At 44.4% G+C, this 25,399-nt stretch overlaps 2 protein-coding genes across 2 annotated transcripts in view; one reads left to right on the forward strand and one right to left on the reverse strand.

Moving 5' to 3' along the window:
- The window catches only part of LOC118663539 (ER degradation-enhancing alpha-mannosidase-like protein 2), a 99,363-nt gene that overhangs the window by 20,175 nt on the left and 53,789 nt on the right, over positions 1-25,399 (forward strand). The window lies entirely within an intron of this gene.
- PROCR (protein C receptor) lies at positions 17,315-23,593 on the reverse strand. The gene is made up of 4 exons (XM_036323259.1): positions 23,292-23,593; positions 20,633-20,884; positions 20,020-20,298; positions 17,315-19,784 (listed from the first exon to the last, which is right to left on the reverse strand). The coding sequence occupies exons 1-4, from the start codon at positions 23,443-23,445 to the stop codon at positions 19,660-19,662; spliced, it is 810 nt and encodes a 269-aa protein (XP_036179152.1). The 5' UTR covers positions 23,446-23,593; the 3' UTR covers positions 17,315-19,659.

Below are 25,399 nucleotides of genomic sequence, written 5' to 3' on the forward strand. Positions count from 1 at the left end.
GTTGAATAAATTCGTGATAAATTGTGGTAAATCTAGAGCAACAATACCAAGATCCTGAAAAGCAACCCTTGAAGGAATCAGAGATGTTTAACCTTGAGAAGAGAAGATTTAGGGAAATAGGATCATTGTCTAAAAGTATGCCAGGCTGTTACAGGTGGTTTTGGAGGTCAGAACTTAGGCCTGACCTGCTTGAATACTTCCAGTGATGGGGAGTTCACTACGGCGTGAAGCAGCCAGTTCCACTATTGCATTGCTCTGTTAGAAAGTTGTACTGCACTAACACTTATTTCTCTATGCCTTCCTCTTATTCCTTAATCTGTTCTCTGGAGTCCCACAGACCAAATCTCATCCCCTCTTCACCTGTAACTGGATGAAATGAGACACTAAGGGGAATTGTTAGGGAAATTTAAAGAAAATTACAGGACTTTGGTTTTGCAGAAAGGAACACACATACTGAAAAATGACAGGCTAAAACATTTTAAAGGTTTTATTGTTGTTTGTTTTGGTGGGAGGGGTTGCAAGCTTGTGAGAAGAAAGAGAAAGAGGAGAGGTGAGTTGATGGCTAGAAAGAGGAATCTTAGGGAAAAGAAGAGAAACATCTAAAAAAGAATTTGATTATGTTTCTGTTGTATGGGCTATGATGAACCTTTTTATCAGGCTTTCCATTAAGTAATCAGTAAAATATCTCTGTTTTCGGGGATATATAGGAGTTCTGTGTATGGTGAGCATGGAGCAAGACTAAAGCTACTTATGAGAGGCCTGTCACATGCAGGAACACATACACCAGTCTTTTAGATATACAAAGGGATATTAGGGGAAATAGAGTTTTTGTTTCTGTACACTGGAAATGAGAATAATAGCATCTGCCAGGAAATGAGAATAATTTCTGTCCTTCTTTCCTAATACACTTGGGGGAATAAAAATGTTTGATAAGATAATAGGAAAAAAGTTTTTCTATAACTATAAAGTTATATATGAAAGCAAGGGATTATTATTTTCTTGAGAATTCAACCATATTTTTATTTTTTTAAAAAAATTTAAGTATAGTTGCCATACAATATTATATTGGTTATATTAGTTTCAGGTGTACAATATAGTGATTTGACATTTTTATGCCTTACACAGGGGTGGGGAATGTCTGGCCCTTGGGCCGTATAAGGTCTGTGAAATCTTTTGGTCTGGCCCTGCCACGCCATTAGGAGTGAGTTAATTAAATGTTTGACTAAATATAGCAAGCTAATTTTTAAGTTGATAATCTTGTATGCTCACCAATGATGTTATAAATACCCAAATAGTCATTGGCCGAAAAAAGGTTCCTCACCCCGGACTTACAATGTAGGTATTATTATTAAAGTAAGTTGGATATTGGATAAAATAACTTCCTTTCTCAAAAATCTTCCATTCATTCATTAAGCCATTTGTCATCTATCTTCTAAATCCTGGCACTGTTCTAGATATTAAAGATACAAAAATGAACCAGGGTATAATTTTCTTAGAGGAGAAAATAGTTAACTACTTCCTATGGAATTAACTATAAATTAGTGGCATTCTTTTTAAAATATATATATTTTTTATTGATTTCAGAGAGGAAGGGAGAGAGAGAAATATCAATGATGAGAGAGTATCATCTGCCTCCTGCACGCCCCCTATTGGGGAAGATCGAGCCATACTCAGGCATATGCCTTTGGCCGGAATTGAACCTGGGACCCTTTAGTCCACAGGCTGATGCTCGATCCACTGAGCCAAACTGGCTAGGGCGGCATTCTTTTTTTAAAAATTAAATTTTTTTAATTGAGAGTCAGAGAGAGAGAGAGAGAGAGAGAGAAATTGATTTTTCTTCTTGTACTTATGCACTCATTGGTTGATTCTTGTATGTGCCCTGACCGGAGATTGAACCCACAACCTTGGTGTACCGGGACAATGCTCTAACCAACTGAGCTAGCTGACCAGGGCCAGCTAGTATCCAAATGTCCCATTTTATCTCCACAACATTTCTTCCATAAACTGTACTCAGAGCAGCCCCATCAGACCATTTACTACTCCCCAAACACAAGGTGCCCTTTCACCCCCGTTGCCTTTGTGCAGTGAGATTAGTCCAGAATCCACTCATTTTCCATTCATGGAACAAACCTGTAACGGCTCTCTCCTTTTGTAAGGTGTTATTCTGAGTGTCAGGGACATGTTGAAAAAATAAGATATAATTTCTTCCCTTGAAGATTTTACCCACGAGGGGAGAAACATCTTTCCCCTCTTCACCTAGTGACATTCTCCTCTTTCTTCAAGGCCCATGTGAAATCTGTGGCCTCTGCGTAGCTTTCCTTGATCCCTTTCTCTCAACAGTCGCTTGTGATTACTTTGTAGCCTTCCCATTCCTTCTGTGTTAAATGAACTGTTTTGTATGCCTCTTCCTCTAGACCAGTGGTTCTCAGCCTGTGGGTCGCGACCCCTTTGGGGGTCGAACGACCCTTTCACAGGGGTTGCCTAAGACCATAGGAAAACACATATATAATTACACATTGTTTTTGTGATTAATCACTATGCTTTAATTATGTTCAATTTGTAACAATGAAATTGGGGGTCACCACAACATGAGGAACTGTATTAAAGGGTCACGGCATTAGGAAGGTTGAGAACCACTGCTCTAGACTATGAACTGGACAGGAATCATGTTTTACCCATTTCTGCATTCCTGCGGGCAGTTAGCATAAAGCTTTGTGCATCAAATAGGACCCAGCAACAGTTGGCTGAATTGGAAGAAGCATGGATACAGTAACCTAAGCCTGCAACCACCTGGCAGGAGACATAAAATCAAGACATAGATGTTGAACTGAATTATAAGGTAGGGGAGCACAGGAAGCCAAGCCACCCAGGAGGCTTTTAGAAGATGCCAGGAGTCACTTGTTTAAATTTAGTCTAGGTTTGTTTAGTTCTTCTGTAAACTCCAGCTGGACTTCCAATAGTCTGACTGCTGGGGGACAGGCCTAAGCCAAACATTCTGAGGTGGTTTCAAACAGAAAAGTATGACTTCTGGGACCTTGATAGTTGCCCAAATGCCAGCTGTTTCGGCTTCAGAACTCTGAATTCTAGCTGTCAGAGCTATCGTAGAAATTATGAACTTCTTTTCCGACTTATCCAGGGTCACACAGCTATGAACAAATATTCACACGTGTGAGCATAGTCAGATGAACCTCCTATTTACTCTCTACTGTGTTAGAACCACCCGGAAATGAGGCTCATACTTTATCCCTAAAGTCAGTTACTCAGCCCACTGTTTTCCTGCCGCTTTACCTCTCCTGCTTTTGGATGTGGACATGAACATTCAGAGGATCACTGCAAGCAATCTCCTTACCTCTACGTCTCATGACTCCTTCCCCGGCTCACAGCACGATGAAGCTCAGGGTCAAAAGTCAGAAGTTCCAAGTTCCAGCTCCAGTTCTTGTACCAGCTAACTGTGGGGCCTAGAACAGGCCATGTAGTCTTTCCCAGCCTCAGTTTCCCTTTCAGTACTAGAGTGCTCAGGTCTAACATTTTATAATTCTGCCTCCTGTGGACTCAGAGAAATATCAATTGTGGATTGAAAAAGCACAAAGAGAGCATTTACCTTCCCTAACTCCAGAGGGTTTTAAAATTAATTAATTAATTTTATCCTTTTATTTATTTATTTAAATTTTATTTTATTGTTTAAAGCATTACAAATAGTAGTATTTATGTCTCCTTTTCCCCCCATTGACCTCTCCCCCGCTTCACCTGCCCCCCCCGCCGCCCTGCCACATGCTCTCATACCCGCCCCCCCCACCCTCCAGTGTCTTAATTTAAAAAATAATTGTTAGTATTTGTTCTGGCCATTGATTTAAGCAGCTATTGCTTTCTTTCTTTCTTTCTTTCTTTCTTTCTTTCTTTCTTTCTTTCTTTCTTTCTTTCTTTTTGTATTTGAGATTATTTTGTTACCACTTTGTAACATCTTTTTTTGAGATATAATCCCCATACCATAAAATTCACCCAAAGTATACAATTTAATATTTTAAACTATATTTAGAATTGTGCATGCATCACCACCATCTAAGTTTAGAATATTTTCATCACCCGAAAAAGAAACCCTGTATCTTTTCACAGCCACTCTCTGTCACCACCCCATCCCCCTAGCACTAGACACCACTAATCTACTTTCTCTATCTATGGATTGCTTATTCTGGACATTTCATATAAATGGAATCATACAAGATGTGATTCTTTTATATATATATATATATATATATATATATATATATATATATAATTGATTTTTTACAGAGCGGAAGGGAGAGGGATAGAGAGTTAGAAACATCGATGAGAGATCTATCAGCTGCCTCCTGCACACCCCCTACTGGGGATGTGCCTGCAACCAAGGTACATGCCCTTGACTGGAATTGAACCTGGGACCCTTCACTCCGCAGGCCAACGCTCTATCCACTAAGCCAAACTGGTTAGGGCAAGATGTGGTTCTTTATGACTGGCTTCTTTTTTCACTCATCATAATATTTTCAAGGCTCATTTATGTTGTAGCATGTACCACTATTTCATTCATTTTTATAGCTATATAATATTCCATTATATAAATATACCACATTTTATTTATCCATTCATCAATTGATAAACATTTGGATTGTTTCCACCTTCTGGCTGTTATGAATAATGCTGTTATGAATATTCATGTACAAGTATTTGTATAGCTATATATTTTTAATTCTCTTGAATATATACCAGGAGTAGAACTGCCAAGTCATATAGTAACTCTGTTTAACTTTTTTGAAACTGTCAAATGTTTTACGAAGTGGCTTTACCAGTTTACATGCCCACCAGCATTGTATAAGGCTTCCACTTTCTCCACATCCTTGTCAACACTTACTATTGTCTGTGGTTTTTTTAAAATATATTTTTATTTTTTTATTGATTTCAGAGAAGAAGGGAGAGGGAGATAGAAACATCAATGATGAGAGAGAATCATTGATTAGCTGCCTCCTGCATGCCCCCTACTGGGGATTGAGCCTGCAACCTGGGCATGTGCCCTTGACCGGAATCAAACCTGAGACCCTTCAGACCACAGGCTGACGCTCTATCCACTGAGCCAAACCAGCTAGGGCAATTGTGTTTGTTTTTGTTTTTTGTAGCCTTTCTTGATGGTGTGAAGTGGTATCTCATTATAGTTTTGATTTGCATTTCCTTAATGACTAATGATATTAAACATGTTTTCATGTGCTTATTGATCACTAGTATATCTCCTTTGAAAAGTGTCTACTTTTAAATTGGGTTATTTGTCTTTTTATTGTTATACTAAAGGCCCAATGCATGAAATTCATGCAGGGGGGGTCCCTTAGCCCGGCCTGCGCCCTCTCGCAATCCAGGACTCCTCACTCCTAACCACCTGCCTGCTCGCTCCTTACTGCATGGCTTGCCGGTCCTTAGCACTGCTGTGGGGGCGGGAGAGGCTCCCTCCACTGCTGCTGCACTCGCCAGCCATAAGCCCGGTTTCTGGCTGAGTGGTGTTCTTGCTGTGGGAGCACACTGACCACTAGGGGGTAGCTCCTGTGTTGAGCGTCTGCCTCTTGGTGGTCAGTGTGCATCATAGCAACTGGTTGTTCTGGTCATTCCGCCATAAGGGTTGCTGGGCTTTTATATATATACTAGAGGCCCGGTGCACAGATTCGTGCACCAGTGGGGTCCCCCGGCCTGCCCAGTGGGGATCGGGCTGAAACTGGCAGCCCAACATCCCCCAAGGGGTTCCAGAGTGTGAGAGGGCACTCTATAACATTGCTGTTGCTCAGCAGCTCCTGCATTGAGCGTCTGCCCCCTGGTGGTCAGTGCATGTCATAGCCATCAGCCGGTTGGCCGGTGGCTTAGGCTTTTATATATATAGATAGATTATGAGAGTTCTTTATATATCTGGATACTAGGTTCTTATCAGACATATGATTTACAAATATTTTCTTGTATTCTGTGGGAGTGTCTTTTCACTTTATTGATAGTATTGTCCTGTGAAGCAAAGAAGTATTTTATTTTGATGAGTTCTATTTTATCTATTTTGTTGTTGTTGTTGCTTATGCTTTTTGTAGCAGATCTAAGAAATCATTGCCTAATCTAAGGCCAATATTTACACCTACATTTTGTTCTAAAAGTTTATGGCTTTAGATCTTATATTTAAATCGTTGATCTACTTTAAGTTAATTTTTGTAGATAGTGTGAGGTTGGGATTCCAATTTATTTTTTTATGTTGATAACCTGTTATTCCAGCACCATTTATTGAAAAGATTATTCCTTCTCCATTGAATTGTCTTAGCATCTTGTAGAAAATCAACTGATCACAAATGGAAGGGTTTCTTTTGGAGTCTCAGTCCTATTCCATTGATCTATAGGTCTGTCTTTATGCCAGTAAAACACTGAATTTATCACTGTAGCTTCTCAGTAAGTTTTTGAAATCAAGAAGTGTGAGTCCTCAAATATTTTACTCAAGTTTTGTTTTTTGCGGGGGGAGGAGCAATTCTGGGTCTCTTGCACTTCCATATGAATTTTAGATTAGGGTATCAATTTCTGCAGAAAAGCAGATGGGAATTAATAGAGATTTCATTGAATCTCTATATTAGTTTAGGAAATATTGCTCTCTTAACAGGAAAGTCTCTGTTCAATGAATACTGGACGTTTTTCCATTTATTTAGGCCTTCTTTAATTTCTTTCAATAAGAATTTGTGGCTTTAAGTGTACACATCTCACACTTCTTTTGTTAAATTTATTCTTAAGTATTTTATTGTTTCATGCTATTATAAATGGAATTCTCTTCTTAATTTCATTATTGAATTATTCATTGCTAGTGTATAGGAATACAATTTATTTTTAAATATTGATGTTGTATCCTGAAACCTTGTTAAACTTGTTAGTTATCTCTAATAGGTTTTTTTTTTTTTTTAGCAGATTCTTTAGGATTTTCTACATATAAAACCATGTCATTTCTGAATAGATATACTCTAGTTCTTCCTTTCCAATCCAGATGCATTTTATTTATATTTCACCCTCAAATACAATGTTTTGTTTTGTTTTGTTTAAATATATTTTATTGATTTTTTACAGAGAAGAAGGGAGAGGGATAGAGAATTAGAAACATCGATGAGAGAGATTGATCAGCTCCTCCTGCACGCCTCCCAGTGGGGATGTGCCCGCAACCAAGGTACATGCCCTTGACTGGAATCGAACCTGGGACCCTTTAGTCTGCAAGCTGACGCTCTATCCACTGAGCCAAACCGGTTAGGGCTCAAATGCAATGTTGAATAGAAGTAGGAAGAATGGAAATCCTTGACTTGTGTCTGATTTTAGGGAGAAAGTGTCAGTCTTTTGTCATTAAGTATGTTTACATAGTGTATATTTAAGTAAACTGTGGTGTGCATTTTTTAAATAGATAAACTTTATCAGGTTAAATAAGTTCCCTGCTATTCCTAGTTTGTTGAGTTTTTGTTGTTGTTGTTGTTTTTGTTTTGTTTGTTTTTTTTTATCATGACAAGGTATTGGATTTTATCAAACGCTATGTATAGGAGAATCATGGATGGCTTCAGAGCAGAAGTGACATTTGAGCTCAGTTTCAAAAGATGAATAGGAGTTTGACAAGATAAAATAATATGAATCGGCATGACAAGAAAGGACAGAGTGTATTTGAGAAAACAAGAGTGATTTGGAGGGGCTACAAGGTAGGTTGAGAGAGGAGGAGAATACTATAGACCAGTGATGGCGAACCTTTTGAGCTCGGCGTGTCAGCATTTTGAAAAACCCTAACTTAACTATGGTGCCGTGTCACATATAGAAATTTTTTGATATATGCAACCATAGTAAAACAAAGACTTATATTTTTGATATTTATTTTATATATTTAAATGCCATTTAACAAAGAAAAATCAACCAAAAAAAATGAGTTCGCGTGTCACCTCTGACACACGTGTCATAGGTTCGCCATCACTGCTATAGACTGAGTGTGTTGCCTGCCTCCAAACTGATATGTTAAAACCTAATCCCCAATGTGATGGTATTTGAAATTGGGGACTTTGGAAGGTGATTAGGTCATGAAGGTAGAGCACTCATGAATGAGATTAGTATCCTTACAAAAGAGATCTCCAGAGAGCTCTCTCCCTGGTTCCACAGGTGGGGACACTAGAAAACGGACACCTATGAATCAAAAGGCAGGCCCTCAGCAAATACCAAATATACCAGTACCTTGGTCTTGAACTTCCCAGTCTCCAGAACTAAGAAATAAATGTTGTTTAAGCTACACACTGTATGACATTTTTGTTATAGCAACCTGAATGGACTAAGAGGGGTTGAAGATGAAACTAGAGAAAATATAGATTGGTGCTGGATTGTGGAAGGTCTTCATTACATACTGAGGAATTTGGATTTAATCTTATGAACAGTGGAAGAACTAAAGCATTCTGGGCAGAAGTCTGGCATGTTTTAGAAAGAGCATTCTGATGGTAATTTTTTTGAGGGGGTTAAAGCAAGTAAGATCTGATTTTAGTAGTCTAGGTTAGAGCTGATGAGGACCTGAACTACTGCGAGGCAGCATTGACTAAATGAGAAAAAAAGAATTCTGCAGCCCACTGGTGTGGCTCAGTGGTTGAGCGTTGACCAATGGACCAGGAGGTTGTGGTTCGATTCCTGGTCAGGGCACATGCCTGGGTCGGGGGCTCAATTCTCAGTGTGGGGTATGCAGGAGGCAGTGGATCAATGATTCTCCCTCATCACTGATGTTTCTATCTCTCCCATTTTCTTCCTCTCTGAAATTAATAAAAATATATTTAAAATAAAACAAAAATATATTTTAAAAAAAGAATTCTGCAGCCTTCTGTCCACAAGCCTTCAATAATTTCCCAGTTGTTTTTTGTTTGTTTGCTTTCTTGTTTTTGTTTACCACCTGAAGAATACACACCTTCACCAGGTTTTAGAGGCCAATACAATGAAACCCCCACCTACCTTTCCAGTCTCATTTTCCACCATCCCTTTATTTTCTAATCACACTGGGTGAGTTTTCATTTCTAAGATTTACTCTGCTTTTTTCTAACTATATGCCATTACTTAAGCTATTTTGTCTATGTTTCCTCTCTCTGCGTGGTCATAACTTACCCATCCACAAATCTCACACCTCCCTTCCCCCCAGATTCCTCTGATTCCCTTAATTTTACCAGAGGAGAAAAAAGCATAACTTCTAGAACACAGAGGCACAGCTTTGAATACTGGCCCTGCCATTTACTTTATTTACTTGCTTTACTTTGCTTACTATCCTCACTAAGCATGTTTTCTAATCTAGAATGAGGAGAAATACCTCTCTTACAAGATCTCAGTGAGTACTAAAGGATAAATGCACATTAAAGAATTTTAAAAAGCTATAAAGCAATATGTAAATGATAGCTACAACAATAAATCACAAAATAACATTTTTATTGATGTTTCTTCCAATTATTAGGATAGCCTACCTTGCATTATTCTTTAAAAAATATATATATTGGAGGAACCAAGATGGCAGCATAGGTACACACTTGTACTTGCTGCCTCGCACAACCACATCAAAACTACAACTAAAAGACAAAATGGATATCATCCAGAACCATGGGAAGGCTAACTGAGTGGAAATTCTACAACTAGAAGGAAAGAGAAAAGCACATTGAAACTGGTAGGAGGTTCAGAGGTGCGGAAGTTCGGAGGTACAGAAGCACGAGAAAGGGGCTGGCAGCTGGGTACGCTGTTGTCTTTTTCAATCAGGAGGGAGATACAAGCTCACAATTGCTCTGAACTCCAGTTCCAGGCGAGACTCTGGGGACCCAGACACATACGGGATGAAACTGGACTGTCTGGCATTGGGACAGGAACACGAGGGCGGCTTTCTCGCAGAGGTGCTTGCAGCGATCACTGTTCCTGCACAGGGCCGAGGGACACAGAGACCCCGGGACCTCTCCCAGACAGAGCAGACTGGCAGTCATTGCGGTTTGCTCTGCCCTGATGATTCCCTGAAACCCTGCCCCACCCAATTTACAACCCCACCCACGCTGTGAGCAGAGGCTTTTGCATATGAATGGCCTGTTCTTTTGCAATCTAAAATCTAACAAACTGCAGCTGGGTCAAAGAGCGCCAAAGCTTCCAAATGAAGGCGTAGACAGCAGCCTTCATTGCCTCACAGCTGTGCCTCATCTGGGCACTTCTAAACCCCAAAGAGGAGGAATTTGCAGATCTCTCTGTAGCTACTTCTGGGTAGCCTCAGGCAGTAGCTGACTTTGCACCTCCTTGGAGATCCAAGAGCCAGTGGTCAGAGTGAGACCATACCGGAGCACAACTCTTCACATCCATAAGCGACACACTCAAGGGGCAGACTCAGTGAGCATCAAAGCCCCACTGAAGCAAGGCCTGCTCCATAAGGGTGTCTCCAGCACAGCAGTTCTCCCATTGTAGACACAGCTGGTCCTCACAGCCAATTGGCCTGGTGGTCAATTCTTCCCAGTGATACCAACAGCAATCAAGACTTAAGTACAACAAGACTGTGCACACAGCCCACAAAGAGGTGCACCAAGAGTGTCAGGTAATTAGGGAGGCTGAGCCACTGGGCCCTATAGGACACCTACCACACAAAGTCACTCTATCAACACAGGGAAGCAGCCAAAATGCAGAGACAAAGAAACATGTCACAAACGAAAGAAATGGAGGAAAGCAAACTACTGGATATAGAGTTCAAAACTATGGTTATAAGGTTACTCAAGAATCTTCTAGAAACCTCCAAGACATTTAGTGAGACTCTCAAGGATATGAAAAAGGACCAATTAGAAATTAAGCATATACTTACTGAAATAAAGAATAATATACAGAGATCCAACAGCAGACTAGAACAGAGGTCGGCAAACTGCGGCTCACGAGCCACATGCGGCTCTTTGGCCCCGTGAGTGTGGCCACGAAGTTTCAATCGCACTGGATGTGCGCACCCACATGTGGTATTTTGTGGAAGAGCCACACTCAAGGGGCTGCAGTTTGCCGACCATTGGACTAGAGGATCCCAAGAATCAAGTCAAAAATTTGAAATACGAAGAAGCAAAAAACACCCACTGGAAAAGCAAAAGGAAAAAAGAATACAAAAATATGAAGATAGTGCAAGGAGCTTCTGGGACACTTCAAGTGTACCAACATCCGAATTATAGGGGTGCCCGAAGAAGAGAGAGAGCAAGATATTGAAACCTATTTGAAGAAATAATGACAGAAAACTTCCCCTACCTGGTGAAAGAAATAGACTTACATGTCCAGGAAGTGCAAAGAACCCCAAATAAGAGGAATCCAAAGAGGACCACACCAAGACACATCATAATTAAAATGCCAAGGGCAAAAGACAAAGAGAGAATCTTAAAAGCATCAAGAGAAAAACAGTTACCTACAAGGGAGTACCCATAAGACTGTCAGCTGATTTCTCAACAGAAACCATGCAGGCCAGAAGGGAGTGACAAGAAATATTCAAAGTGATGAATAGCAAGAACCTACAACCAAGATTACTTTACCCAGCAAAGCTATCATTTAGAATTGAAGGTCAGATAAAGAGCTTCACAGACAAGAAAAAGCTAAAGGAGTTCATCACCACCAAACCAGTATTATATGAAATGCCGAAGGGTATTCTTTAAGAAAGGGAAGAAAGCCCTAACCGGTTTGGCTGAGTGGATAGAGCATCAGCCTGCAGACTCAAGAGTCCCAGGTTTGATTCCAGTCAAGGGCATGTACCTTGGTTGTGGGCACATCCCCGGTGGGGAGTGTGCAGGAGGCAGCTGTTCAATATTTCTCTCTCATCGATGTTTCTAGCTCTCTGGCCCTCTCCCTTCCTCTCTGTAAAAAACCAATAAAATATATTTTAAAAAAAGAAAGGGAAGAAGAAGAAAAAGGTAAAGATAAAAATTATGAACGAAAAAGTGACAACAAATACATATCTATCAACAAGTGAATCTAAAAATCAAGTGGCCTAAACCGGTTTGGCTCAGTGGATAGAGCTTCGGCCTGCGGACTGAAAGGTCCCAGGTTCGATTCCGGTCAAGGGCATGTACCTGGGTTGCGGGCACATCCCCAGTAGGAGATGTGCAGAAGGCAGCTGATCGATGTTTCTCTCTCATCGATGTTTCTAACTCTCTATCTCTCTCCCTTCCTCTCTGTAAAAAAAATCAATAAAATGTAAAAAAAAAAAAAAAATCAAGTGAATAAAAAATCTGATGAACAGAATAAACTCGTGAATATAATAGAATCAAGGGTATAGAAAGGGAGTGGGCTGACAATTCTTGAGTGGAAGAGGGTGTGGGGGGAGGGAAGAGACTGGACAAAAATTGTACACCTATGGACAAGGATGGGGGGGGGCGGTAAGGGCATGGGGTGGGGTGGGAGCCGGGTGGAAGGGAGCTATGGGGGGAAAAAAGAGGAACAACTGTAATAATCTGAACAATAAAGATTTATTAATTAAAAAATATGTTTATTTTATTTACTTACTTACTTATTTAATACTAGAGGCCCAGTGCACAGATTCGTGCACCGGTGGGGTCCCTTGGCCTGGACTGCGCCCTCTTAAAATCTGGGACCCCTCGGGGGATGTTGGACTGCCAGTTTTGGCCTGATCCCTGCAGGCCAGGCCGAGGGACCCCACCAGTGCACAAATCTGTGCACCAGGCCTCTAGTATGCATATAACATCTTTGGTTAATCTCTTCCTGCTCTCCCCCCTTCCCCTTTCGCTATGAGATTCACCAGTCTGTTCCATGTTTCCATGCCTGTTCATTGAGCGTCTGCCCCCTGGTGGTCAGTGTGCATCATGGCTACAGTTGAATGGTCAAATGGTCACTTAAGCTTTTATATATATACTAGAGGCCCGGTGCACAAAAATTTGTGCACTCGGGGGGAAGGGGGGTCCCTCAGCCCGGCCTGTGCCCTCTCGCAGTCTGGGACCCCTTGGGAGATAACGACCTGCTGGCTTAGGCCTGCTCCCGGGTGGCAGAGGGCAGGCCCAATCCCTAGGTGCAGCCCCTGGTCGGGCTCAGAGCAGGGCTGATTGGGGAGTTGGGGCGCCGCCCCCTGTCATGCACAGAGCAGGGCGATCGGGAGGTTGTGATGCCACCCTCAGTCACGCTCAGGGTAGGGTCGATTGGGGGGTTGGGGCGCCGCCCCCTGTCACACTCAAGGCAGGGTCGATGGGGAGGTTGCGGCGCCACCCCCTGTCATGCACAGAGCAGGGCCAATCAGGGGGTTGGGGTGCTGCCCCCTGTCACTCACAGAGCAGGGCCCATCAGGGGGGTTGGGGCTCTGTACCCTGTCACGCACAGAGCAAGGCCAATCAGGGGGTTGGGGCGCTGACCCCTGTCACACACAGAGCAGGGCGGATCAGGGGGTTGGGGCGCCGCCACTCTCACACTCAGGGCAGGGCCGATGGGGAGGTTATGGCTCTACCCTGTCACACACAAAGCAGGGCCCGTGGGGGGGGGGGGCGGTTGGGGCCCCGCACCCTGTCACACACAGAGCCGCAGGACCGATCAGGGGGTTGGGGAGCTCCCCCCTATCAGGCACAGAGCAGGGCTGATCAGGGGGTTGGGGCGCCGCACCCTGTCACACACAGAGCCGCAGGGCGATCAGGGGGTTTGGGCGCTGCCCCCTGTCATGCTGATCCCGGTGCCGGGAGGCCTCGCGGCTCCGCTGATCCCGGTGCTGGGAAGCATATTACCATTTTACTATATAGGGTAGAGGCCTGGTGCACGGGTGGGGGCCGGCTGGTTTGCCCTGAAGGGTGTCCTGGATCAGGGTGGGGGTCCCCACTGGGGTGCCTGGCCAGCCTGGGTGAGGGGATGAAGCCTGTTTGCAGCTGGTCACACACCCTTCAGGGTGGGGGTCCCCACTGGGGTGCCTGGCCAGCCTGGGTGAGGGGATGATGGCTGTTTGCAGCTGGTCACACACCCTTCATGGTGGGGGTCCCCACGGGGGTGCCTGGCCAGTCTGGGTGAGGGGCTGAGGGCTGTTTTCAGACTGGGGGATGACTGAAGCTCCCAACCGCTCCTTTTTTTCTTTTTTTTCTTTTTCATTCTGGGCCAGCTTTAGCTTTGAGGCTTGGCTCCAGCTCTTAGGCCTCCGCTGCTGAAAGTAGGTTTCTGACCTTTGCTTACAAGGTTGCGATCCTGCTGGCTGAAGCCTGGCAGACTAAAGCAGTTTCTGGGGTTTTGTTTAGCTTCTATATTTGTTACATAGTTGCTTAGAGTTGCAGCTCAGAGGCCTGCAGTGGCAGGTGCAGGCGGGGAATGTTGGAGTCCTCCGTCACTGAAGCAAGCAAGCCTCATGTTAGTTTCAAGCTGCCTGGCTGCCGGCTGCCATCTTGGCTGGCAGTTAATTTGCATATCGCCCTGATTAGCCAATGGGAAGGGTAGCGGTCATACGCCAAATACCATGTTTCTCTTTTATTAGATAGGACTAGTAGCCCGGTGCACAAAATTTGTGCACTTGGGGGGGGGGGTCCCTCAGTTATTAAACATTTATGCGCACAACACTGACTGACCACATTGGTGGCAGTGGTGGTGGTCTTGTCAGAATGTGTTATATTATGCAGATGAAAATCTATTTAAACAGATATGATGTAGATATTTTCAAAGATGGAAGAATTGTCCCTGTCAACTATTTTAGTTGATTCATATCTTCAGTAATTGTCATCATTGCAAAGTTTTTAGTCCCCATATGGATTGCTGGATATAATAGGTCATGCGCTGTCCCTGTCCTTTGTAGCCTTTGTTACCTTAAGGAAGACTCTAGTTTTCCATTTATATGTTTAAGTACCAACCTTACCGGCTTAAAAATGTAAGTTTTAACACTGCTCTCTCTGTTCTGTATCCTTCCGAAGAAAAGTGAGTTGGGTTGCAGCACAGGAGAGAAATTCAGAAGGGGAATATTGAAGTAATGACTGTAGTCGGAGAAGAGGGAACCTGTTTCCCTGGCCACAGGCGCTGGTGCCCTGGACCACAGGACTGGTAGCTTCTCCGGGTGGCTGCAGCCTGGGACCTTGGGCGGGTAGCTTGTCCGTCTCCTGGGCTGCAGCCAGCCGCAGGCACTGGCGCCTGGACCAAAGGTGGGCGGCTTCTTCTTCTGGGGGCTTCTTCTACTTCTGTGCTTCCAGGGAGGGCAGTCAGTTATGTGTCATGCAAACATAGGCGTCACCCATCTCAGAAGCCGGGTGCGGGTCAGGGAAGCGCCGGCCGGGGACACTGGCGGCGGCCGCTTCCCTGCTGCACCGGGCTTCTGCGGTCACCGATTGATCACCGCAGAAGCCGAGTGCGGGGGCAGGGAAGCGGCCGCCTAAGCCCAACTTGTGCCTTCTTGCAGTTGGGGGCCCCTTCCCCTGGCTGCACCAGTTTTCCTCCGGTGGCAGGAACCCAGGCCTTTGCTCTTCGCTGGTAGGGGCCCTTGCATTGGGCTTCGTTCTCCACTCCCGCCGCCGGACTCGGCTCCCGGGGGTGGAGCCAGCACGCTGGCTTGCTCTCCGCGCTCCCCATGCCGGCCTTCGCTCGCTGCTCCTGCTCCGGGCCAGTGGTTGCTCCGCGGTGGCAGTGTCGCGGAGGGGAGCCCGGTGGCGTGGAGGGCTGCTCCTACCCTGGGCCAATGGGCTTTGCTCCATATTGGCTGGCGATTAATTTGCCTATCTCACTGATTAGCCAATGGGAAGGGTAGCGAAGTTACGGTTAATTACCATGTTTCTCTATTATTAGATAGGATATATATAGATTTTTTTAAATTAATTTTTAGGGGGAGGAGAAGGGAGAGCAATAGAGAGATAGAAATATCGATGAGAGAGCAACATCATTGATCTGTTGCCTCCTGCATGCCCCCTACAGGAGATTGAGCCCACAACCTGGGTATATGTCCTGACTGGGAATTGAACCTGTGGCCTCTTGGTTCCTGGGTTGATGCTCAACTGCTGAGCTACACCACCGGGCAATATGTTTATTTTAATTGATTTTAGAGAGCAAAGGAGAGGGATAGAGAGAAACATCGGTAAGAGAGAAACATCAACCAGCTGCCTTCTACATGCCCCCTACTGGGGATTGAGCCTGCAACCCGGGAATGTGCCCTGTCCAGGAATCAAACTTCTTGGTTCATGGGTTGACACTCAACCTCTGGGCCATACCCAGTGGGCCTACTTTGTAGTATTCTTATTTGTGTATGATTCATCTTCCCAAGTAAACAATGAGCTCCTCAGAAGCATGTCTTAATCATTTTGTATCTACAAAAGTACACAGTATAAAACCTTGTATATGGAAGTTACTGGTAAACATATACTGAATGAATAGAAAATAAACTGATAGTCAGAGACTTAGTGAAAATTTAGGATTTGCTTTTGTTTTTTGTCTTCCCAAGATCTGAAACCTCTTCCTTTGTGTGAATCTTAATGGGAGACAGGGTTCCACAATCCACAAGAAAAGCCAAAGATACCTAAAGTTTCCCTCCCACTCTCCTTGCAGCAAAGGCAAATGGCTTGGCCATTTGAATCCTCCCACCAGGACTCTGAGTCTTAAACAAAGATTGTAAAGCTACTAGAACAGAGTAGAATTCATTTGATATGGCAGCCTACAGTGGTGATTGAGGTATAGTTCCAGCTGTGGTATCCTTCCCTAGACCATTCCTATGTTGTGACTTCGGCTGTGATCCCTGGTTTTATTTTCTGAGTTTGATTAGCTGGCCTTCCCATCAATTCTGAGGATTTCAAATATTTATTTCCCCTTTAGTTGGCAGAGTTGGTTTCTGTTGCTTGCAACTACAAATCTTAGCATAACTTTAAGTTATGGGTTTAGAGAGATGGCAAAAACACAGGTCTTTCACTTTTTTCTTTGTGAACTTCTGTATTGCTACTGTTGTGGTATTACTTCTGTCATTAAAAAATATGCTTTTAAAATCAATAACCCAAAGCACAGTTGGGCAAAAAGAAGTACTAAGAAATAAAATTTGAAAATTAGGATGGAACCAGATTGCACAAATCCTTAAATATCATTTTGAAGATTCTGAATTTAGCTCAATAAATGTGGGAAATTTATAAAACAGAATAATGAGCCCAGCTGGCATGGCTCAGTGGTTGAGCATTGACCTACGAACCAGGAGGTCACGGTTCAATTCCTAGTCAGGGTACATGCCTAGGTTGCGGGCTTGATCCCCAATAGGGGATGTGCAGGAGGCAACCACAATGATTCTCTTTCATCATTGATGTTTCTGTCCCTCTCTCTGATATCAATATAAATAAATAAATAAATAAATAAATAAAAAATAAAACAATGATATGATCAAATCAATTGTTTTTTATTGTTATATAGAAGGTGAAACAGAACTCAGAGAAATTAGAGACCAGGAGAACAATCAGGAGGAGGCTATTGCCATGGTCCAGACAAAATATTGAGAACATTTCTCAATTTGGAGACAGAGTGAGGTTGTCAATCACAGGTTGGATGTTTTGGAGGCAGATGCTGAGATAGAGTTTGAGGTGCAAGATATTAACTAGGGCGAGGAAGCAGGATTGAACAGAGGGAAAAGTTAAACTGCAATATTGATCAGACATAGACCCAGTCAACCTGACAAGGAGCTCTGGAGTGACTATGGCTCATCAGAATTGTCCTGCAGTAGGCCAGAATGGCCCCACCTTTATATCCCTGCTTTGCTCAGTCAACAAATGAGGATGGCCCTTGTGTAGGACTGTTCTCTGTAGGTGAGGCATACCCTGAAGGAACTGAAGCAGCAAGAAGCTATCTGCTGGCTATACTCCCTGTAACTGAACAGCAAGTTCCTTGAAGGTAGAACTGGGTGGCACACTTCCATGCCTACCACAAAGAAAGAGATGAATTATAATACCTGGAACAAAAGCAATGGAATGGAACGGAGGGAATGGATTCTACAGATATTGTATTTTGTAGGTGGGGGATGAAGAGGGAGTCAACATAAGTTAACTCTGAGTCTTTACATTGATATGATTTGATGGTAATTCTGTTTAATTGATAGTAAACCACAGGAGAAAAAGAACAGGTTTGGGGAGAAAGATATGTTTATTTTGAATATGCTGACTCTAAAATGTCTACAGAATATTATGGTAGAGATGATTTTCAAGAATGAATGCATATGGGGATGGTCTGGAGATCAACAACAAGTGCTATACAGGGTGGGGCAAAATTAGGTTTACAATTGTTCATATGAAAAATAATACAATAATTAATAAATAATAATACAAGAATAAACTCTGCTTTACATACTCATAACTGTAAACTTACTTTTGCCCCACCCTGTATTTGAGTATACATATATCATATATATTCTTATTTAATATGCATAATGCCTCTATGAAGTAGGTATCTTTATTATACCCTTTTTGTATATTTTATCATTCCTTTTGTTTATGAAGAAATTGAGACTTTAAGAAGTTAAAATGCCTGGTGAAAGAAGTAAAACTCAAGTCTGTCTGATGACGAAACACATGCTCTCAGAAACAAGATTATATTGCTTCCCCATAGAAATCACCACAGATACATGGTATTGGAAGCCATGCAAGTTAGTAGGTTGCTCAGGAAGATACAGTTTAAAGGGAAAGAAAAGGAGCCCAAAAATGGAATTCTAAGGGAGCTAAAATTTCCAAGATAAATGGAATAAGATGGTATAGGCAAAGGGATTGGACAGTTTTTAAAAATTCAAAGTATGGTATTTCAGAAGTTGGGGTAAAAATAGCTCTAGTCCACAAAGTGAAATGTGCAGATATCATGGAGGATGCAGTTTCCACAATTAGAGGTCATTGATGAGTTTGGAGCAGTTTATTGAGATGTCAGACTGCAATGGTTGAAGAGCGCATCTATAATAATAAAAGTGTAATATGCAAATCGACCAAACGGCCGAACAGTGGAACGTCCATCCGGTCGACTGTCTGGACTACCTTCCGGACAAAGCCGGGGCTGCGAGGGCTGAGGCAGCCGGGGCTGCAAAGGCCTACTCTCGCATGAACTTCATGTATTGGGACTCTAGTAGGAGATAAGGACATAGAAACAAAGGGTAGTTTTCTAGAAAATTTTCAAAGTAGAGGAAATAATATGCCTTGTACATAAAAAAGGAATTTATTACTATTATTGACTGATTATTTAATAACTCCTTGTTCCCATATTACTTGGATTTTACACTCCTACCATTTCTCTAGTTATTTCTTTCTACCTCCTTCATAGCATTGTCTCTTCCTATGGCTGACACATCTGCAGGCATTGAATGTTATTTATTTTGGTTTTGTGATGACTTGTTTTACTTGGTTATGTGATTCTGTCTGTCTTTGGAGGATGGGCCATAGACCCCACCATCACTACCACAACCCCATCATCTGTTTTTCACAAAGATAGACGAGCATTCACTTCTCAAACCAATGCAACGAAGCATGCAAGTTCTTAGTTTTCTAGTCAACCAAGTACTCCGTCTATCTAGCCTTCTCTCCTTCCCTCGCCCCAACTCTTGGTGGGCAGATCTGGAAGAAGAAAGCCGGTACTCCAAACATGGGATATCATGTCCCAAATGGGGAATATGTTTGCTTTTTCAGTGAGCTGAGGTTTTTCTTTGTCAGCCCCCATCAGTCCAGCCCTTCTCCAGAGGGGACTGGAGAGTAATTAACACAGCCGTCCACCTGTGCACAGGAAGATGCCTCCAGCCACACCACCGATGATGAAAGTGCCCAGCAGGATGCCCAGGACCAGCGAAGTATAGGAGCGGCTTGTTTGGCTCCCTGGAGAACCTGCAGAAAGTTAGCCTTAAGAACATACCCCCAAGGAAGCTATGGTTTGAATCAAACCCCAAGGGATTTCTGCCCCAAAGGTAGGGGACTAGTTCACCGCGTGACTTAAGCTGTGTGTACTATGTCCCAAACTCCCAGCCCTGGGAGTCCTGTTGCTCAAGGTCTCCATCCTTCAGGTCCATCCATTTGCCTGGAACCTACCCAACATACAGGCCCATGGCCAATCCCACCATACCTTTCAAGGTTTTCGTGGTGAGGTGTTCTTTCACGTACTGCACACAGGTGTTCTGCAGGAAATCCTGCAGATCATACCGAGTACGATTGTAGGCGTTGAGCTGGCGCAGGGTGTAGGTGACCACTGTAGAGCTGGCCTGGGACCCTGCCACCCATGAGGCAGCCTCTGGCTGGAAACTCACAAAAGAGCTCCCATTCACAGCCACTTCAAAGAAGGTATGGGCCCTAGAGCCCTCAGGAGGCAGCTCACAGCCCAGGAAGCAGCGAACGGTCAGAGGAACTGTGGAGGGGGATTCAGGGTCAAGGGGATGTGTGGAGGGGGTGCCAGGTGTAGGGATGTTCACCTGGGGGAAGTGAACTTTAGGGTTTCAGGGTGGGTCTACCTCAAGATCATGCCAACAGGAGGAAGGCCTGACAGAAGGCTCGGACTCCTCTCCAGCCTCAAGCTCTTACCCAGCAATCAGTAAATGCCCGTGCCAGGGCACCACTGGGCTCCTGAGAGCCTCCCGCCCCCACAGGACCACGCCCATGTGTGCCAGGTCCATCCACAAGACCCCTCTGGGAACCCACAGGTCCCCACCCCAGGCCACGCCCCCCAAGCGTGACCCACTCACAGGCCACGCCCCGCTCCAGGTGTACTAGCCGCACTATGTTTTGGAAGTTGCTCAGGTAGAGCCGCACGCTTTCCTCTGTGTGCGCCCAGCTCTGGGGCTCCTGCAAGGGGAGCAGCTGAAGAATCGTGATGTTGGAGTCCTGGCCTTCCAGCAAGTGCGTCAGCTGCCCCCCCAGCGACGCGTTGCCTTGGTACAACACTTGACCAGGGTGTGGGAAGTAGGAGATCTGGAGCATGTGGAGGTTCTGAGCACCTGGGGGCGGAAGTCAGTGCGTTGGTCCCTGGCTGGCCTGAGAGGGGCTGGCGTGGAATGGGTCGGCGAGGAGCCGGAGTTAATAACCCCGTCTCCAGAAGCCGGCCGCCCACCTTCTCGGCCCTTCGTAAACTACAAAGTGTCCTCCCACCCTTCCTCCCATTTAATGCTCACAGTAACCCTGCCAGGAGGGGAGGACAGGGATTATTATCTTCATTTTACAAATGAGGAAACTGAGGCCAGAAGAGGAGAAGCCACTTGCCTGAGGGTAAGCCAGACAGTCAGTGGAAGACCCACTCTGATCTCCCTTCTCTCTCTCACCCCCGCCCCCTCATTTCCAGCTGGTCAACAATTCCTGACCTACAACAAAAATCCCGGTTCTTTCCCCCCTGCCACTGCCCTACTTCAGGCCTCATTGGTTCTCATCGGGACTGGGATTGTAACTTCTTTCCTCATGCCCCTGCCCCTCATTTTTCAGTTTCATCCCTTTTAATCTGCTCCCCACCTGACCCGGAAATAAGATTATGTCCTTCTGCTTAAAATCCTCCAGTGAAGCCCAACCCGGTTTGGCTCAGTGGATAGAGTGTCATCCTGCAGACTGAGGGTCCTAGGTTCGATTCCTGTCAGGGGCATGTACCTCGTTGCAGGCTCAATACCCAGCCCTGGTCAGGAAGCATGCGGGAGGCACCCAATTGCTGTGTCTCTCTCACACTGATGTTTCTCTCTCTCTGCCTCTCCCCCTCCCTTCCACTCCCTCTAAAAAAAGCAATGGAAAAAACATCCTCAGGTGAGGATTAACAAAAAAATAAAAAAATGTAAAGTCCTCCAGTGACACACTTCCCTATCAATAACAACAACAACAACAATAATAATAGCTATTGGGCTTATTATGACCTGGGCACTGTACACGCATTATTATGTTATTTGTGCCTTCCTTCCTTTAACTTAATACAGGAGCTACTATTATTAACCCCAGTCTATACGGGAAACAGGCTAAAATGGTATAACAGAGCCAAGATTTGAATGCAAGCAGTCTGCGTCTAGCATTCTTAGTCAGCCGGCTATACTGACTCCTTATAGGATATCTGTCCACAGAATCAAGTCCAAAGTCTTTAGCATGGATTTTAAGGGGACCAGGCCCCTGCTGCCTTTTTCAGTCTCTGCCCAGTGCTTGGCTGTATCAAACTCCTCATGCTGCCTTTTGACTGACATGTAAATAGCATGTCCGGGTTGCTCTGCTTCCTGGCAAACTTCTACTCATGCATCAAGACCCAACTTGGTTGTTCTCTCCTTGGAGGAGTTTTCCTGATGCCTCTTCTCTTTATCCTTCCAGACAGTGGACCCGTTTCAATGACCCGAGATTCCACATAACTGTCTGTAAACACACAGGCTACCATGGGCTCCTCCAGGCTACAGATTCATATGGTATCTCTACCTCCTATGCCTAGTAAGGGCCTGGCACAGATTTGGTGCCTAGAAAATGTCTGAGGAGGGAATGAGTCCGGGGTTGCAAATCTGTGCTGTGACCACGTTTGCATTTGAGAAGTGCTCTGTGTCTGCAGGTGTGAATAAGTACATCTGTGTGGATAACCTTAGACAGGTTCTTAACTGCTGTGTGCCCCCGTCTCCTCCTCTGTGAAATGGAGATAATACTACATCCCTTGTAGAGAGTTTGTGGGGGTTAAATGAGGCAACACATGCTTTAACCATAGTGAACACTCATTGAATTCTGGTTATTATTCACTCCCTCTCAGAAGGGGAGACTAAAGCTATAGAGATTGTGGGAGAAAGAAGAGGCCTTGTGCAATTGCAATGAAGGGCAATCACCCCTCTTCTGTGCTTCCCCCACTTCAGGCAGCTGATCTCCTGAGTTCTCCCACTGACAACAGCTTCTTTTTCCCCAGCTTCACCTCACCAACTGTCCCCAGTTTTCCTCCACTTTCTCTATTCTCCTTTTCTGCCTCACATACCTCAGCCCCAATCTTTCCCCAAGTATTCCCTCAGTTCTCCACGTCCTCCAATTTTTTTCATTTCTCAATTTATCTCTGGGTGTCTTCCCATCTTCCCTAGATTCACCCCCATCCACCATCACCCTCAGCTCTCCTTCTCCAGACTTTACCCCATCCCCTCTCCCTGAGGCTAATTCCCTCAACGCTTCTACCAGTCCCTTTCCCATCTTTCTGGTGTTGTCCACCCCCACCACCAGCCTCCTCCGTCTTCCCCTCTCTCACCTGGCTTTGGAACACACACCAGTCCCCGGAGCCCTGCCTGCCCTATAGAGAGACCCAGCAGGCCACAATACAGACACGGTGAATAAGCTCTCCTCTGGTCTAGCCCACATACCCCAAGAGCCATCCTGAGGCAGGAGATGTGACCTCCCTCCCCCTCCCCCTCGGCCCCCACTCACCATCGGAAGTTTCCGGGATACAAAGGGCCCTGCCAGGCAGAATCAGTAGAAGCAGCAGTGGCAGCAATGTTCTCAACATCCTGGGACCTTGATCCCACCTGTACTCCTGGCTTTGGCAGGCTGGGGGCTCCCACTGACTGCAGCCCAGGGGCATGAGGACCGCCTGGGAGGGGAGAAAGCTGAACGGAGGAGCTGGAAGGTGACCAGGGAATGGGAGGAAGAAGAGGACGCCAGGCCTTTAAAGTGTTATTCCAACCCCGGCTCATTTCCTACTAGGGGGCCGGCCTCCTCTTGCCCGCCCCCGGCCCCGCCCTGCATCGAATTCTCCTGCCCAGACCTGCCTTTTCCCTTTTCCCTAAACCGCTTCTGAGGAACAGGGAGAGGCGGAAAAGGGGGAGCAGGGGCTTCCAGAAGTCCTGCCCTCGCTGAGTCAGGGGGTGGGGCATCTGTTTTCAATCAACTTAGAGCAGACTCTAGGAACCAGCAGGTGACTATTGAGGAGACCGAGGTCCAGAGAGGTTCAGGAACTTGCCCAAAGTTTATGCCTCATGGTGGTCACAGATCAGGAATTAGAATTGTTTTCCTGCATGCTGGCTACATTTTTATAAGAATTTGAAGAGAATAGTAATTACACAACCAGGGATCTTGCACTCAGAAATAGTCACGAGATGAGTATAGAGCAGCTCATTTATTTGTAATAGGAGATAATTATGACCAATATAATTCTCAATAGAGGATTGGTTATTTAAAGCAATAGTTTTAAAACTGAAGTCACAATCTTATTAGTGTAATATGCTAATTAGACCAGACATCCTTCTGGACGTCCTTCCAGACCAAGCAAGCCAGGGCTTCGAGGGAAGCCTGGGTCCTGGGCGTGCCAGAAGGAAGCCGGTGCCGGCAGCCAGGGGGAAGGAAGGCCTATTATTGCACAAATTTTGTGCATAAGGCCTATAGTATTATAATTAATATCAGCTAATGGATGACTGAATGAGATAGTTATGATGTGCATAAATCTCCAAGAGTAAGTTGCAGGATGTTATGTTCAGTTTGGAACTATTTATATGTGAACTACACACACAGCAACTAAACAACCTATTTCTTTATGGGAGTAAGTGAATCTGGAAGGACGTACTGTAAATATAGCAGTGGTTTACCTCCAGGGAGGGGCCTGAGACTAAGAATGTGTGTGTGTGTGTGTGTGTGTGTGTGTGTGTGTGTGTGTATGTTAGGGGTGCAATCTTGTGAAAGGCTTTACACTCTAATTTGTGAAGGGTTTTATCACTCTATTATTGGAAAATTTTGCATCTAGAATGTGATCATATGTCTCTTGTTGAATTAAAAATAGAAGTTTTAAGTGGTAAATTATTGCAGAAGAGAGTAGCAGATCATTATGAGCTGATGTACTGAAATGAGCCATTGATAAGTAAATAAAGGAAGTGTGGCAAATACATATAGTATAATTCCATCTATTTTTAGTTTAAAATTTTTCACAGATGTGTATATGTCTGGAAGGATTCTGTCAATAGAAATTATCTTTGGGGAATGGGATTAGAGAGAAAGGGCTATACACTGTTTCTTAGAGGGAGAGTTGATGTCATAGTGGAATCGGGGCAAACCCTGGACACATACCAGGTTCCTAGTCTCTAAATTGATTATATGCAAGAATGTCCATGCTCACCTCCTAGTTGTTGCAAACTAGCTTAGAAGTAACATCACAGTCTTTTTCCAGCTTACCAAAATAGTCTACTCAGAAGAACTGGGGCCTTATTTTCCTGGTCTCAAGAAAAGTGGAAGAACTTAAATCAATGCCAATTATAGTCTTGCCTTTTATAAAAAAACTAGTGGCCCGGTACACAAAATTTGTGCACATTAAAAGGGAATTAATTAGAGGTAATATTTTAATAATGCTATTTGCCCTTTCTCTATAATAGAAGTGATAGAAAATTAGTAAAATGTGTATTAAAATCTTCTTCCTGTCAGAGTCTGGGGCACGCCGCGGGACCCAGAGTCAAGTCCCCATCCACCCACATGCACCTCAAAATCACATGAGACCCAGACCTGGCCGGCCCCACCCTCATTGGGCGAGATCCAGACCCAGCCAGCCTGAC

This window comes from Myotis myotis, unplaced genomic scaffold (assembly GCF_014108235.1).
Source record: "Myotis myotis isolate mMyoMyo1 unplaced genomic scaffold, mMyoMyo1.p scaffold_m19_p_9, whole genome shotgun sequence".
In the NCBI taxonomy this organism is placed as follows: domain Eukaryota; kingdom Metazoa; phylum Chordata; class Mammalia; order Chiroptera; family Vespertilionidae; genus Myotis; species Myotis myotis.

What these genes read in the sequence shown, in the direction of transcription:
- PROCR (XM_036323259.1), bottom strand. Translation starts at nt 23,445, where the DNA reads ATGCCCCTGGGCTGCAGTCAGTGGGAGCCCCCAGCCTGCCAAAGCCAG. An exon ending in TATCCCGGAAACTTCCGATG is followed by an intron (nt 20,885 to 23,291) that starts GTGAGTGGGGGC and finishes TTCCGCCCCCAG; the next exon opens with GTGCTCAGAACCTCCACATG. An exon ending in CCTGGAGCGGGGCGTGGCCT is followed by an intron (nt 20,299 to 20,632) that starts GTGAGTGGGTCA and finishes CCCCCTCCACAG; the next exon opens with TTCCTCTGACCGTTCGCTGC.